At 43.9% G+C, this 17,688-nt stretch overlaps 1 protein-coding gene across 1 annotated transcript in view; it reads left to right on the top strand.

Moving 5' to 3' along the window:
* Positions 1–17,688, top strand: part of srbd1 (S1 RNA binding domain 1) — a 53,374-nt gene that overhangs the window by 12,671 nt on the left and 23,015 nt on the right. The window contains exons 15-16 of the mRNA XM_070977580.1: positions 13,901–13,992; positions 17,048–17,130. Coding sequence (XP_070833681.1) covers positions 13,901–13,992; positions 17,048–17,130 — 175 coding nt within the window. The remainder of the gene's footprint in view (positions 1–13,900; positions 13,993–17,047; positions 17,131–17,688) is intronic.

The raw sequence follows: 17,688 nt of genomic DNA, 5'->3' as shown, positions 1-17,688 counted from the left end.
GGCTGACCTTCATGGCGTAGTGTGGGCTCATGTGATTCTGACATTATCTATTAGGTCTCAGCAGTTAATACATAATGTGATTATACAGTATTCATTTATATTCCACAGTACAAACTACAATTCATATTTTCCACTGTTTGTCAAAAACTCCTCAAGCACATTTCAAGACTTAAATATTCAAAACCTTTTAGAATAAATGTTCAATGAAACATTCTTGAGTGCCACTTGTAAAGAGTCAATGCCAGGGTTCAGTCTGCTTTAATAAGAGAGTGGGAGGGAGGTATGTAAGGATGGGGAAGACAGTGGGATGAAAGGGGATGTCACTGAGGTCAGGCATAATAGTGATGAATAAGAAATTATGGTCTCTGTATAGAAATAGAGAAAGGTAAGTGTGTGAAGAGGGTGGGTGAATAAAGAGAGTTTGCAGAGTGAAAGAGTAAAGGACAAGAGGAGAATGTGTGGGAGTGAGAGAGCAGGACACAGATGGAGAGAAAGACAAATTGAAATGTGTCCCTCAAGCGAATATTGTCCATTAAAGCCATCTGGACTTTGTTTCACTTCGGTCCAATTAAAGATACATTTCGCGGCCCGCGTTGTAACCAGGCCCAGTCCACACTTCAGAATACAACGGCACAGAACCTCTGTCCAAGCATAATAACCACTGGCCTCTCCCTGCTCCGTCTCTTTCGCTCTTTGCTGAGTTCCATGTGTGTTTGTTGACTTGAGGTTAGCAATGGGACCGCAGCCTAGAATCATTCTGAGCTGTGCGTGAATGTGTGTGTGTGTGCCTGCATACGAGACTTTTCTCAGTCTCTTTGAGTTCATGCACACATGCACACCAAAGGTCATACCTTCGGTATAATTGCCCACATTTTTCTCTGAAGTTCCATTTTCTGTCCATTTGCAAGAACAGAGAGAGTGAAAGTGGGGAGTTTATTAAGTTAACTTCCACTTGATTATTTTCATGACAGACATTTTTTCCTTTCGAGTAGACTTGAGCGCCTCCAGTGCAGCAAAATTTCACATCTTGATATAATGTCTCTCTTGTTCGTTCTTTCACTGGAGCTAATGGCATTCGTGCTTTTCACAACACATGAGAATGTTGTTTTTCTGTTTGATGTGGTGCTGGCTGAATGTCCTCGATCACCTGATATGATCAACTGTATTTGAGCAGCACGTAGCACATGTGAAAGTGGTCTGCCTTTGCCTGAATATGGTTTGTGGCTTTTGTGGGTGTATGAACTTTGGATCAGCAGAGAGATGTTATTTTGACGTTAGCCATTGAAGTACGGTTGTTGTGATCTCGGTGATATCGCCATGAAGTGGTCGGGTCTAAGGCCTCACTTTGGTTTCTTTATGTAGGCTCAGAAACATGAAGATGTTAAAGCTGAATATGTGTCGGTATTGAAATAGCACACAGACTGCTCTTGCTGCACTTCTCTCTCAACCTTCATCTTTATTCCTGTCTTCCCTCCTCCATCTCAGGTCTCTCCCTCCTTCCTCGCAACTTTCTCTGTTTCCATCATCTGTCCTCTTCAGACATTCCCGTCGTAGAAAGCTTGATCAAATAAATGTGCTTTTGAAATGGCCTGCAAAGTCCACACGCTGGTATTTCAGTAACTACTCCCAGTCGTACCTCTGAGGTGTGGTTCTCCCCGACGTATCTCTTTGAAATGCGACACTCTGGGGTTTGGGCCCACTTAGCATCTCAGTATTACACACACTGTGGGATATATATGATGCTAGGGTGGGATTAACCTCAAATTTCTCAGCACAAATGAAATTTAAGCGCCATTGCAAGACCATAGATCTCAAGTAGCTAAAGTACAAATATAACCTTGTGTCTTTTTGTCAGTCTGAGGTGAAAAACAAATATTAATTTGAGTTTTAGAGGTGTAAATTTTAAGCACAGTCCTCAATCATTTGTAACCCAGATATTAATTAATTGTTTAATTAATTTGAAACACCTGTTTTTCTTCTAAGTACATTTTATTTAAACAAGCGACTTGTGGGTTTTTTTTACAACATAAATGTATTAAGCAGGTATTAGGATTATTAATTAGAGAAACACAGTGAAAGTCTGTGCAACCTGACAGCCGATTATTTCACTCTCCAGCATCTCGTCTTTTTATGATGCCTTTCCTGTCATATGGAAAATCACTCTCACTGTATACATGGTGCACAAATGAAACCGCACACCCGACATATTGGCTCATATATTCTTGATTTCGTGAAATTTGTAGCAGTGATCAGTCAATCATAGATTAATCCTTAACATCCCAAATAATAATTAATCCAGATACAGAAAATCTGTCAGACATTGTGTCAAATACACAACACCAGCTTTGTAGGTGGAGTGCAGATGCGTGCTCTGCTGCTGCATTCACAACGTATAACGTTTATTTTCTTAATTTAAGACTCCGTCAAGATATCCGTGTGAACGCTGCTTTCTAATGTGCTAATTCTGACCAACGTATCTCCTGATACGTGATGATGGGAGGGCAGTGAAAGATAGCTGGCTTCAAGGAGCGACGGTTGTAGCGGACTATGAGGGTCTTACTCCCCTGCTGACTGACCCACAGCTGACCCTGACCTGCCATGAGGGGAAACTCATTACCACGGCAACAAGGATGATGGCGATGACGGAGAATCGTTATGTAGCATCGGGAACAGCGAGGGGTCTGAGTGCTTGCTGTGAATGTCCCCAGTATAATTAATTGACCCAGTTTCTGGTATATTTTGTGTGTGTTCCTATATGTGTGAGCATTGTTGTCGGCTGAAGCAGGTTCAGACAGTTTTTGATCGACAGGTGTGGAAAGTCTTTCAGGCGGTCCTTGTGTAAGAAGCTGGCTCTGCCGCGGCGGTGGAAAACCACCGGCACACACAGGGACCTTGCGCTGCACAGACGAACTGTTCCGGAGTTGAATACTGTCCTGTCTGTTTCAGTGTGTTTGCAGAGCCTCCGACTCTTTCCATTGCTCCATTACCATCCGTGTTTCTTGGCTTCCCTTGTTTTTCTGCTCTTTTCTGTCATCCTTAGCTGCTGAAAGCAGCTGTGCATTTGGAAAGTTGTATTTTGGCTCAAAAGCAAATATCCACAAAAATGGAGTGAGAGCAAGAGAGATTGTATTTTGTCTTCATTGTTTAATTTCATTTAACCAGACTTTTTAACATCATTACCTCATTAGTTGGAATCGGCCATTAAAAAGTGACATTGCCAGTTTTTTTTTTTTTTTATTTTGTTGGCAGAAATGCTGTTAGATGTTTTATATGGCTGCTCCTCTGCTCTCCTCTGCTGTTCTCTCCTCTCCGCCTTGACAGTGCAGTAGTTCATTAAAGACCTCAGCCTCATTTGCACCATCTGCTTCCTGTCTCCCTGTGAGCCTTCATTGTGCCTCCACCCTCTCTTCTCCACCCACCTCTCTCTCTCTCTCTCTCTCTCTCTCTCTCTCTCTCTCTCTCTCTCTCTCTCTCTCTCTCTCTCTCTCTCTCTCTCTCTCTTTCTCCCTCCCTCTCTCCCTCCTTCTGCCTCAGTGCTCAGCTGGAATGACAGCCAGAAATGGCAGCCTGCGGGACATCCTTACTTGTATTTGTGTGTGTGTGTGTGTGTGTGTGTGTGTGTGTGTGTGTGTGTGTGTGTGTGTGTGTGTGTGTGTGTGTGTGTGTGTGTGTGTGTGTGTGTGTGTGTGTGTGTGTGTGTGTGTGTGTGTGTGTGTGTGTGTGTGTGTGTGTGTGTGTGTGTGGTTTTCAGTGCCTCAGTCCCGTTTGAGTAGACTCATTGCACTCACTGAGTCACCTCTTCCATAATTTGTACTGTGGCCTTTCCTAAAGACAGCCAAAACAAGGGCACACATGTGTGTATCTTTGTGTGTATGATGGAGTAGTGTCATTTAGGTGGAGGAATGGGTGTGACTGTGTATAAAGGGCCTGTCAGTGTGTGTCCAATACAAAACATATACGAGCACTATTGCATCCAGCATAATGAGCCCAAAGCTCTGTGTAGAGCTGCGATGTGTTCACATCTGCGTTTTGTAGCGGGCAAAGGGGGATGTTGGAAATTAACACAAGTAGCACAGTGTTTTTTCAGGATTGAATCAGAGTTTCACTTACTCGAGAGCTGGCACAGCGCTAAAACAAAGTGTGGAGATCGGTCTGGCTGAGTGGGACTAGGCTTTCACCATCTGAAGAGATGTGCATGCTCATCTGCATGCGTAGAACAGCCAATAGGAACACCCTCCCTCTGAAATGTCAAAGTCTCCTGTTATGGGCACATAACAGAGCTGAATGATGGCGGAAATAAACTTCCCACCACATCTTTAACAAAAATATTTGACCATTATTTTTCTGTCCATTGATTAACTGGTTAATTGCCTGAGCGCTAATTTACAACTGATGTCAAATACATTTTATAAACATTTCTTGGGCAAAATAATTCTAAACCAAGGTCTGCTTACAAGCTTTTTCCACAGCTTTCATCTCACGGCTGTGATCAGTTCCACGTGGATCATTCCACAGGTAAACAGGTTCATTGGTAACAGGTGATAGTATCATGATTCGGTATGAAAGGGGCGTCCTGGAAATGCTCAGTCGTTCACAAGCGAGGATCTGACATGCTGCACTTTGACTTAAACTGATCCATCAGAAAATATTTATCTTGAAAACCCAGAGTTTAGGTTAGAGTATAGAAGACATTAACATGGTTGGAATAACGGTAGAGTTAAAATTTCAGCTTGATTTAATCACATTCTGTTGGCAGTAAGCTGCCTTAGGGGTCAGCGTGCTTATCAGTTCACTCTAATTGTTATCACACTGAAACGATAGTTCACTGTTTATCTTTAATAACAAGCACATGACCTCATTAATATTTTGGCAGGTTACCACTATCATCATGAAGGCTTTTTTAATTAAGCGGGTTAAACGATCTGCTGTGGAAATTGCCTCGGATGTGTGTGCTTGTCTTGGATTTTAATGTATTGATCATTATGTCACAAGCTCAGGTTCGTTGTTTTCCCTCAAGTTTTATTTTGTTGGTTTTGTATAATGATGAAGATATTCAGTGAACTTGGCTGTCCTGACCGCTTAATTGAATCAGCTCGGTTTCGTAAATAAATATTATTCTCGAATTTCATTACATTTTTACTATCACAGAAAAACTGTTGAAAAGTACAGCGCACACCTAGCGTGGAATCTGAAGGTCAGTCAAACAAAACTACCATAATAGAAAGTAATAAACATTTTACATGACCTTCTCCAGTGGAAAATAGTTGTTTGCTTCATGTACAATGGAACATAAAGATGTCGAACATGTTTATTTTTTCCATGCAGAAACGTCAGTGTAACCACAGCGTAAAGTGTGATAGCTCTTCAAATGGATCAGATCGAAGAGTCCTTTATCTCCCTTCGCTGTTGTCTTTGCTAAGTGAGGATTAAATTTTAAATCACCAGGTTTGACTCTTCATCCCCCATTAGATTTACAACAAAGTAAGCGTACATGATTAAGCTTGAACAATGCCTCTATGAATGACCAGCATCTTGCAGGACATTATACAGCATGAGGTATTATTTAGCTGACAGGGTTTGTCTGTGCCTGTGATGGCCCCTGCTGAACGCACATGAGGTTGTTTGTCATACAGCTGTGTTCCAATCATTTAAAGACCTCCTGCTGGATGTCAGTTTGTGACACGTTAGTTTAAACTCCTCATTTCTGACTTAGCTAAACTATTTTCTAGGTTGTATGTGGCTCAAACATGAATGCATTGATGTGAGCTTGTGTTTTTTTGCATGTATGTGGTGTGATTATTTGCTTACTGGTTATTGTCATTAGCACCTGCTCATGGCTAGCACACTGCCCACTGTTGTGTGTGTGCGTGCATGCATGTGTGCGTGTGTGCATGGTGTGTCTGTGTTTCTTTCTGGTTCCCTGACAGGCTGGTGCAGCATGACCTTGTCTGTCATTGTGCTTTAGCACTGACTGGTAGAGCATGCAGGCTTTGTCAAAACTCATAAGAGTACTCAGCACCAACCAGACAGGTGTGTGTGTGTGTGTGTGTGTGTGTGTGTGTGTGTGTGTGTGTGTGTGTGTGTGTGTGTGTGTGTGTGTGTGTGTGTGTGTGTGTGTGTGTGTGTGTGTGTGTGTGTGTGTGTGTGTGTGTGTGTGTGTGTGTGTGTGTGGGGTGGGGGGGTGGGGGGTGGGGGTTTGTAGTGTGACGCGCAGTGGTCCGTGTCACTCTCGTCAGCTGGTGTTTCTGGATTTTTGTGAGAGGAGCTGATTGGTAGGGATGGCACGAACCACACACACACACACACACACACACACACACACACACACACACACACACACACACACACACACACACACACCTACCACTGTGAGTTGTGACATATATTGACACTCAAGACGTAACTCCTGTACTTTTGAGAAGATCTTACAGCACTCTGAGATCAAACTGTCATTGGCTCCTTGTGCTTTACTGCCAGCTCCATGAATGGCTCTACAGATAACATTAATCTTGAATCTTTCCCATGTTTTACATGCTGTTGACAACCTCTGCCAACTGCTGTACTTAAACCTGCTTTTGTTAAGTGTTTGCATATCCATCTGTTAGAGTGAAGGAGAAAACAGTTGTTTTTTTTCCAGTTGCTGAATGAGCAATGAAGAGGTTTTAAAACACGCATCTTACCGACTGAGCAACATAAGATGATGATATTTGTGGGTTTATGGTTGCAGCTGCTTACGATACCGAATTGGACTGGGTTGTACAAATGAGACCAGAGAGTGTTTTACTATTTTTGACTTGAATGCTCTTTGTCTGAGGCAAGTGACGGCTGCTGTTGATTGTTCAACTGAACTTAAACTCTGTTTGCTTTCACAGTGATGTGGCTGAACTATCATACATTTGAATATTTTAATATGTGTGCTTGGGGCTGTGTGCACGAAGAATGACAAGTTGACAGCGCTTGGCTGCAGCAAGCTGATGTTAATGATATCAGAGGGCAAGAATATGTGGGGTAAGGTTAGGGAGAACTTTGGGCAGCGGTGATGATACACACACACACACACACACACACACACACACACACACACACACACACACACACACACACATACACACACATACACACACACACACACACACACACACACACACACACACACACACACACACACACACACACACACACGGAACCACAGCTACAGGCAAAGAGAAATGACATCCAGTTTCTTGACCACTTGCTCTGCCGTTCCTGAAGGCGATGTGATGACCGACCCTGTTACTTTTTCATAATCACACAAACACATCCTTGAGGCTCTCCAAGTCTAGATTCCAGTTTGCCTTAAATGAAGTACTTGATGAATTACAATATATTGATATGAGATGAATCTGCTTTAATTTTCAGTGTCTGAAAGGAACTGCTTTGTCCACATAATGATTCTCGCTACAGTTCAATCTGACAGCGTCTTTAGCCTTGTTTTCTCCATGTGGCTATGAGTTTTCCTGGTGTCCTGTAGCAGGCCATGTCTCTCTCTAGTAGTAGTGTCATCGTTCTCTCCTTGACTGGTTCATACTTGGAGTTGTCCGAGAGCAGTATAAGCAGCAACAGCAGGAAACACTCACATAGCCAACAGTATATGCCTGCATTGACACACAGCCACTCTTGCAATAAGTCCTTGACCGTCTTGCCCTCCAGCTCACTCCTGGTGGGATGAGATCATTATTACTGGCTAGCTGATGGACCTGGAGGACAGTGGTGTAGACTGTATTTATGACTGCGTGTGGGTGCGGGTGTGTGTATCCCCTGTCATGTCCTGTGTCCAGGCATGCTCCCAGGGCCAGGCTGAGTGAGTGATGAACATACAGTGGCAGGACCAGCGATGACTGAGTGAGATCCAGGCACTCAGGCCTCACCGAAGGTTTGAAGGTTGGACAGAAGGAGGAGCAGGGGGACAGATGGATTTAGAGGCATGGAATGGCCCCAGCCTGGCTGTGGGCTGTATCATCATTTCAGAGGAGGAAAGTGATGACTTAGACTTATAACAGGAAAGCTTTGGCAATGTTTAACATTGCAAATAATGCTAAAAATAAAGCTCCTCTTAAAAATATGATTTTCTTAATCTTGTTTGAGCGAGACATCTATGTTGCATATATATGGATGGAAGGTTATAATGGAAGAGGGAAGAATGGGAACATAGCTGTCCTCTAGTCAAATCATTACTCTCTCTACCACAGAGGAGCCACATTACTTTGGAGAGTAACGAGCAACGGAGGATGGTTTGGACATCCCTCAAGATGAGTGTAATGTGATAGAATTTGATTTAGATCATAGACTGAACGTTACACAGGATGACTGATTAACTGATGGTGGGTGAGGGACGTAGAAAGCAGTGTAGTGCACTTCTGCTTCGAATTGTTGAGCCCAGGAAGCTGTGAAATCTCTAGTATGCGCTTCTCCTTCTTACTTTCACCTACCCATGAGTCGCAATGTTAACTCCAAAGGGCCTGAAATGGCCATGACATCTGTGTCCTCGTTCTCTACTTTCCTTCATTACATTTACCTTAATCGCTCTTTCTTCCTTCTTGATCTTTCCCGCTTTCGATTCTTCATTCCTTCCATCCCTCCTGGAGTTATAGGAGATGTATATTTTTGTTTATTATGAGCACAGCCAGCTTTTGGACAGGTAATTAAAATTGAAATGAATCATCACAAATCATAAATTTGCCTGAAGGGGCTTTTCAATCTGTACAACATACTCTCCTTTTTGTATTAGAGCTTTGTATTATGACGGATGGTACCACAGCTCAGCAGCGTGTTGGAAAAAGTGTCTTTGTGCTTGTGTGTGTAGCTCGTCATTGGTAGTTGAAACAGACCTCCAGCATTCACAGGTGGTGTACAGTGAACATCTGCCAGCCTCATCCATATCACCCACAGCCCTCTTTCCTCCCACCATGCCTCACTGCTGGTCAGCCTCTGTCCGTTCTTCTCCCCCTTGCTCCCCCTCCATGCCATCCTCCCCCAGGGTGCCGGCGTTCCCTGCGATGGTCCTGCGTGTGGCAAACATGTGTGATGAGTCTGTGTGACACGCCATGTGTGTATTTGTGTTTTGGGTGTGTATGTGTGCATGCCAGTGCATATGTGTTTGTGCGTGACACAAGCGCAGTCCTTTGCTGCTACCAGATTGACATGAGTGTCTGTGAGGCTTTGCTCTTTTCAGACGTGCCTCACACTGGCAGTTGGAGTTTATGTGTGTGTGCGTGTGCCTGCCTGCCTTCTAGCGCCTCGCTAGAGACTGACGGCCCCTGACACCTGCCATTTGGACGCTTTTCTCTGTGAAAAATGTCATCGTCTTCAGACCCGACGTGTGTGTGTATGTGTGTATTTGTGTGCTTGTGTGTGTGAGACAGGGAGATGGTGCGTCCCTCAATTTGTCTCCCTGAGGTCAAGCTTTGCAGCTGACTGAACAATGGACCCAAGCTGTTTGAGCAGCCGGGACAGAGAAACGTGCGTGTGTGCGTGTGTGTGTGTTTGTTTGTTTTGTATGAATATATTTTGGGCTACTAACATATGACATATCACAGCTCCTTCTTAAGCAGTAAAGCGAGGCCAATCTGAATATCAGGAACACAAACTGAGATGTGTTCAAAGTGACAGATGGACCCATTATTGTGTGACAGTATATGCTGTATATTAGTAATACATAGCTTTTTGACTGTAAAACAGAAATATACAGTATTTTACTTCCAACTGATTTGTGCATATCAGCAACTTTCATACTGAACCATGACCTGGAGCTGTGTTTGGTGAGCTGAGCGTATTCATTTGCAGCATATGGCTCTGGACGTGCCGGATGGTGAAGGCATGACCCACTCTGCCTCTGATTTATTTACCCTGATAATCTTACTTGGGCGGCATGGTGGTGCAGCAGGTAGTGCGTGTGCCTCACCGCAAGAAGGTCGCCGGTTCGATGACCGGGTTGGGCGGGGGCCTTTCTGTGTGAAGTTTGCATGTTCTTCCCGTGCATGCGTGGGTTCTCTCTGGGTACTCCGGCTTCCTCCCACAGACCAAAAACATGCTCATTAGGTTACTTGGTGACTCTTAATTGTCCTTAGGTGTGAGTGTGAATGGTTGTATGTCTTTGTATGTTGCCCTGCAATCGACTGGCGACCGGTTCAGGGTGTACCCCGCCTCTCGCCCGTTGACAGCTGGAATAGGCTCCAGCCCCCCCGCAGCCCCAAAAGGGATGGTCGGGTATAGACAATAGATGGATGGATGGATGGACAATCTTATTTTGATCAATTTCTTAATGTCTGAACATGATCACCCCAACCAGCAAAGAGTGCAAGTTGGCCGGTCTGTGAATATTTGCGTACATTTTAACGCAAACTGGGCTCATCGGGTCTGAAAATACAAACCTGAACCATGCAAAGATACATTTGAAGCATCTGACTAATCTTGTGAAACATTTGCAAGTGAATGCTAATCACAAGAAATCATTAACAAAGGGTGAGACCATGAGCCAAGAGCTGTGAAGTTCTTCCCACCAAGTCAAAATCAAAGAATCTTTACTTTTGAAATTTTTGTTTTAAATTTTGGAGGACTTGACGTATTAAGAATTAAGAATTTGCATGTCTTTGCCAGAAAATCTTTTTTCCAACAAATTCAATTTATCCCTGCTCCCGCGCCCCCACCCCCTCCAACTTTTTGTCCTGTGTATCAGATTAGTTGGTGATATTATTACCCCACTTCTTTTCTGACTGATCTGATGAGCTCTTTTTAATTTAGATTAAGGCTGTGTGAGCCAGAAGGCTGCAATGAGGTATCAAAGTGTGTATCCATCTCTTCCAGTGTTGGGTTTCTTGAGGGGCCGCAGCCGGCCAGTCATAATGTGTGTGTGTGTGTGTGTGTGTGTGTATGTGTCAGGCCCAAGGGTGTGTCTCAAAGACAACCAGCAGGGGAAGAGATAGGGGAGCCAGTTTGTGACTTTGCCCTAGGACGGGACAGGGCTAAAGGCAGGCCTCTACTTATGTGTGTTTGTGTGTGTGTGTATACAATTGAGAGCGCGCATAAGCGATAACCCTACAGGGCCGCCAACTCATCGCTTTACACCAAGAGGCGACCATTGACTTTGTGTCTCCAAGTATGTGGGAGTGTGTGTCCTCGCTTTGACCGCCCACCCTCTTAGGCCAGAGAGTAGACAACCTTCTGCTGGCTGCCAGGATGATGCCCTCATGATGGCCACAGCCACAGACTCTATGGCGATTAGGGCTCAGAGCTGTATCCATGACAGTTCTGTTACCCAGCTGCCCCAGCGACACCCTTAATTAAGTCAGACATGATAGGGGCTGGTGGCCTCCCCTTTCTTTTCCCTCACATGTCCTCTTTTTTTGCCTTAATCGACCGCATCTCTCCCTTTTCTTGGCCGTTCTGTCGCTCTTTCTCAAACAAAATACAACATAAGGCGCTGCCACGCTTTTGCGTGCCCTCCATTGACCGCTAACCCTATCTCTGAGTGAGAGTGCAGAGGGAGGTCAGAGGTGTGCCTTCTGTGTTTTCTTTCCACGTGGCATAATTGAAGGCCTTGTCTATCTTCATACCCCAATGAGAGAGAGCGGCACGAGATGTTTTCACATTATCTTCTCCGTCTTACTCAGCACGAATTATTGTGTGTGTCTTTGTGCGTGTGGGACAGAGTGTGTCGGGTTAACGACCAGCTCTTCTTTGACCTCCTTGAAGGTCATGTGCCAGTGCTCGTTAGTAGTGTCACCATGGCGATATGTCAGCTGTCAGCGCGATGGATAGGGAGCTGACAAAAAGAACAGTGAGGCGGAGGAAGGAATGAATAGAGAGGATGGGAAAGAGGGAGGGAGGACAAGTTCATTTAAATGTGATTCTCATCAGAAGGCCTCTGCCACTCCTCATTAACAAGATACTTGTAATTGGCAAGGTTGGCAAGGTCCAGGCCTCTGGGATGGGCTGTGTGTGTGTGTGTGTGTGTGTGTATGTGTGTGTGTACGTGCACACCACAGAGGGCCTCATTCTGAGTTGTGGGCATTGGGGAGGTGCTGACCCCCTCTGCTCGTCATATTGGTCAGCCCTGAGGAAAAAGCCCCCCATTCTTCCTCCAGCCCTCCCCCTCTCTCTCCATCCACCCGAGAGAATAGAAAGACTGAGCAGCATGACAGCTTCAGTTGTATTTCAGGAGCATGAACACGGGTATCAGTGGCTTTGTTGTCCCACTGTCCTGTCTGTGTGGTGATGGATGATAAGCGGCCTACTTTCCACTGAATGCATTAACATGGGAAATAGTGTCGTTTGTTCATTTTCAAGATCAAGACCATCAATAATACAGAAATTGGCTTCTGAACTTCAGCTCAGTTAAATTATTCCTTGCAAGTTTATTTATCTGGTAGTGATTTGAAATATGAATCAGATTTTTTTTTATTCATCTTAAAATCTTGTGCAATAACTCCTTTAAATATTTGCAATCTCTTTTTAAAGAAGTCATTCACTATTGATTGTAATTGGCAACCTGTCATTTCTTCACAAGAGTATCCAGTCAAAGTTTTAATTAAAATGTTTTTTGTATTTCCACCCACACTGACTGGAACATTTGGTCCCAGTTACTACCTTTAAAGGAACCAAATTCGACCTGTTGATGTCTGTGTTTCCACTGGAGTCTAAAGACCGGTGAAGATTTGGAAAATTAGTCCCCTGGTGTATGAAAAAATACAGCTGTTTTTACATGATACTGTACCATAACATGCATTCATTTTATGCATCCTTCTGTAAGTGCTGTTGATGTGTTGAAGCACAGTGATCAAACAACAGTCCCACCTGCAACGTTCCTGTACTTTTGGAAAGTACAACAAACAAACAACAAAAATAATAAAAAGCCAAATCAGTAAAATAATAAAACCATATAAATAAAGCATTTAAAAATAATTAATAAATGATTAATAACACTGGACAAGATGAAAACTTAATAATACCATAATATCATCGTTTATTATTTAATTATGTTTTGTATTATTCTGAATCTGCAAAGAAAACAGTACAATTATTTCCCTTGGAACTGTAATCGAGTAGAAGCATAAAGTAGCCGAAAATGGGAATAAATAAAGTACAAGTGCCTCAAAATTGTACTTGAGTATACTACTTCAGTAAATATCCTTACTCTGCTATTTTGTCTTCAGGTCAACACTGGAAAGATACTGACGAATAGCAGTACATCATGATGGCCTCTTGGTGGCAGTAGTGTCACATAAATTGGAGTTGCGCGGCAGAGGTCTGCTGACTCAGTGTCCTGAGCTTTATCGAACTCAGAGACACATCACACTGACTGTTATTAAAGCATCAGTCGTCCAAATGTGAAAATGTGGTCAGATGAGTGTAAATAAAGTCTGTGCCATACTTTAAGTAGATAAAAATGATCTCACTCAGTTATCTGACTCACTAAACTACCTATTTTGAATATGTTTCACATTCAGCCAGTGGCTCATACGTGACAGGATCAGGATTTATGCGGTTCTTTTCACCAGATGTCAGTTGAATCAGACTTCCTAAAGGCATCTGAACGGTTGTATTTGAGCTGTTGATGCTAAGACAGAGCTACAAGCTATTCTGGCCAACCGGACTCAAATGAGAAACAAGTCTGAGAAGCTGTCAGTTGCATTGTTTAAGGTGCAAGGCAATGGTGATTTTCCTTAATAGCTTTACCATTATGTCTTTCAAGCAGCGATAACCACTCTATGTTTCCTCTATGTTTTTTCCTCCGTCCCAGGGCACCGCTCTCTTTCTCCTTCTCCTCCTCTGGCCAGCCTTATTCCCTGTTCCTACATCATCTCCCTCTTTTTCTCTTCCTCTCATTCTTTGACTTTTTTTTCCTCTTCCCTTGTTTCCCCAGTATAACCAATGAGGCAGGAGCATCCATCTACAGTGTGAGCCCTGAGGCGGTCAAAGAGATGCCAGACTTGGACCCCAACCTTAGGAGTGCAGGTATGTTAGCCATTATTATTATCATTTTTGACCATGCTTTTAATTGGCCCTCATTTATGGCAAAGCTGCTGGTGTTGTGAAAGACACTGTGTACCTGAGGTTCCCAGAGCCTCAGGTGACATGTTCAAAATTGTTTTCTCCAACCAGCAATTAAGAATTTATAATGATCTCTTAATTGACTAGTTGTTTCAACTTATTAGAGTAGTTTATTGTGGCTCTTAGTTTGCATGTACACTGAAGTAATCAGCTCAAAGAGTCCACATAATATGGACCATTGTACAACTGGATGTTTGCTCTAAGTAACGCTCTGTGATGATAATACTTGTGAGGACCATTCGTAATAGTTAAAAAGCACCACTTAACTTTCACACACTAACAAATCACAATTTAGTGTATCTTATGTAAGCAGTCGTTTAAATTTCTGTCAGATAATATTCCCAGAGACCCTCCCTCTTATCAGCAACATACAATGTTGTCACATTTTCAGTGGGTTTCTGGCATCGCTATTAGCTTCTCCTATGTCTCTCCTCCACGTATTACACCACTGAAAACGCAAACGAATAAAAGAGAATTTGGGAGAACCAATGTTTCTAGCAGACTTCCTCTATAAAAGCCATAAATCAAGCGAGGCTGGATTATTCCTCGCTAGTTTCCTGTGGTCAGCAGCACTGAGAGCCACGGAGAGCCATATTTATACGCCTAATGAAAACCATGAGAAATCTACAGCGTTTGATTTTGGATGGACATGAAAAGAGGGGGTGCTGAGGCTGGACACTATGGTCACAAAGTCAGATGTGGCGACAGAGTGTTTGTGTCTGTTGTACCTTTTGGTGCTGTGTGTGTTTCCGCCTCTGGCTGTCCCAGTGCCCATGTAACGTAGTACGTGTGGAATTGTGAGTTATAGGCACCTTCCATCTGTACTGTCTCTTTGTTGGGAGATCTAGGGACACCTAGTGGTGACAGGTAATACTTCAGCCATTCTCCAGGAGGGCTGTTTTTGTGCTCAGCTTAATTCTGAGCTCCTCTTCTCTCAGTTTGGTCACTCATTGATCGACTGCCTGTTGTGCTATGGCAATCAATCCATGCTGTATCTCCACTAAAGTTCAAATTAGTTTTCATCAAACTTTTTTTCCTCTCTTTACTCTTTGTCCTCTGCAACAAAATCAGTGCATCCACATTGCAGCTGTCGTCCCGTCCTACCAGGATGCTGCACGTCACGTTCTTCCTCCTCTCCTGAGCGATGTGTCTGGGCTTTTCCTCTCTCGTCGGTTTCTCCATCGCTTCCCATTTTTTGTATTTTTGCTCATAAATTTTCAATAAGTGCCGGAGAGTTATGCTGGACTCATTTTACAAAACGGCTCCTCTCAGAGAGGGAGAGGGAGGGGGAGAGAGTCAGAGACCGAATAGATTGAAAGAGTACTGGGGAGTTTTGGTGGTGCACTGAGCAAGGCCAGGGTTGAAACTCCATCCCTGTCTAAATATTATCTCAGGCAGCAGCCTCCCACCGCAGCCAGAGGAGAGAGAGGAGAGAGAGGAGAGAGAGGAGAGGAGAGCCATTGATTCCAGACGCACTCCCTCTACATCCCATCTCTCTCTTTCTTTGTCTATCCGTTCGGTGTCAGAGATCTGATGCGTCTCATGCAGCACACGTCATCACTGACCTCTGAGATTCAAGCACACACATAATGCACACATGAGAGACAGTGGTCAGCACCCACACAGGAAAGACAGGAAGGATGCAGAGTGTGTCATGTAGTTTTTGATTCATTTCATGTTTCAGAAGCTTAAATTTGATGGTCAATATCTATCCCTTGGAGTCCATCCATCCATTTTCTATACCCGACTATCCCTTTTCAGGGTTTGCCGGGGGGCTGGAGCCTATCCCAGCTGTCAACGGGCGAGAGGCGGGGTACACCCTGAACCAGTCGCCAGCCGATTGCAGGGCAACATATAGAGACAGACAACCATTCACACTCACACTCACACTCACACTCACACTCACACTCACACTCACACCTGAGTCACCAATTAACCTAATGAGTATGTTTGTGGTCTGTGGGAGGAAACTGGAGTGCCCGGAGAGAACCCACGCATGCACGGGAAGACCATGCAAACTTCACACAGAAAGGCCCTGCCTGACCCGGGGATCGAACCGGCGACCTTCTTGCTGCGCACTGCCTGCTGTGTCACCGTGCTGCCCATCCCTTGGCAGAGTTAAAATTTTTAAATAACTAGATAACTTGAGACAATGTATGAATGGCTGAAGTGCGTTTGATATTTACTCAAATTCAGGTTTGAACAAAGAAACAAAGCATTTACACCCGGAGCTGCCACGTCCTTTGTCTTTTACAGGGACAAGAATGTGAAGTTATATAGTTGTGTTTTTCTCCCTGTGTGTGTGTGTGTGTGTGTGTGTGTGTGTGTGTGTGTGTTGGGGGGTGATGTCATGTATTATGGTGTGTATGTGAGCAAGGTTGTTTGTAATTTTTCTCCTTGTCACTGCGCCCTGCCAGCGTATTCATGGAAAAGACATTTGGCTTTATGTGCAGCAGGCTGAAGCCTTACAGACTCCATCGTTAAAAGCAGCCCTCCTTTCCTCGATACACACTGTCTGTGTGCGTGTGTGTTTGCGTGCTACGTTTGGCTGTTTGCGCCGGTGGTTAAATGAGTGGTTTTAAAGGTTCACGTCTCCAGCATCCATCAGGAAGCTAAATGACAGGTGCAAAGACTCCATTTGAAAGCCAGCTTTAATTATTATTACTGGGGGTGGAGGAATGACAATTAGGTTTGGCCTGCCCTCAGGCCAGCGCTGTCACATGCAGACAATTTGCATATTCAGTAATTATAAATAATATGGATTTGCATATTCAATAACAGATAGCAGGTTCATGAAAAACACAAACCATAGAGTCTCATGAGAAATGGAATCTAATGTGTGTGTGTGTGTGTGTGTGTGTGTGTGTGTGTGTGTGTGTGTGTGTGTGTGTGTGTGTGTGTGTGTGTGTGTGTGTGTGTGTGTGTGTGTGTGTGTGTGTGTGTGTGTGTGTGTTGACAGTGTCCATTGGAAGACGTGTCCAGGATCCGCTGGCTGAGCTTGTGAAGATTGATCCAAAACACATCGGCATCGGAACATATCAGGTAGGTGTGTTTTGTGTTTTTCTGTTGGGATGCTCCTCGTGTGTGACAGCTTCTTGTCCCTGGGCCGGGAAACATCTGTTGTGAGTTAGACTGTGTGTGTGTGTGTGTGTGTGTGTGTGTTTGTGTGTGAGTGAGTGAGTGAGTGTGAGTGTGAGTGTGAGTGAGAGTGAGAGGATGTTAACAGCATATTAACAATAAACCATGATCGTACACACATGCATATTGTCTGTGGTAGTTGCTTATGTGCTATGAAAGCGAATGTGCAGAGATTTGGCACATGTATTTTTCATTTTTCTCTTAATTTTCTTATTTATTTAACCAGTATGGTCTCTTTAGGAGAGTCCTAAACCAAAATGGCAGCATGATTATGTTACATGAACCAGCAGCTACCATCCACAAACAGAATAAGAGCGAGGAAGGACATTTAAATGCATCATTAACCACAATATTTCTCAACAAAAAATGAAAATAAACAAACAGCTGCACTTTCTTATTTCTGCTGTTAATTTGACTGTTTTCACTCAGACGTCATGCAGAGTTCAGGTGTGGCTTTTGCAT

This window comes from Chaetodon trifascialis, chromosome 13, assembly GCF_039877785.1.
Source record: "Chaetodon trifascialis isolate fChaTrf1 chromosome 13, fChaTrf1.hap1, whole genome shotgun sequence".
In the NCBI taxonomy this organism is placed as follows: domain Eukaryota; kingdom Metazoa; phylum Chordata; class Actinopteri; order Chaetodontiformes; family Chaetodontidae; genus Chaetodon; species Chaetodon trifascialis.
The sequence above is the reverse complement of the archived record's forward strand: the minus strand, read 5'-3'. Positions and strand labels throughout refer to the sequence as shown.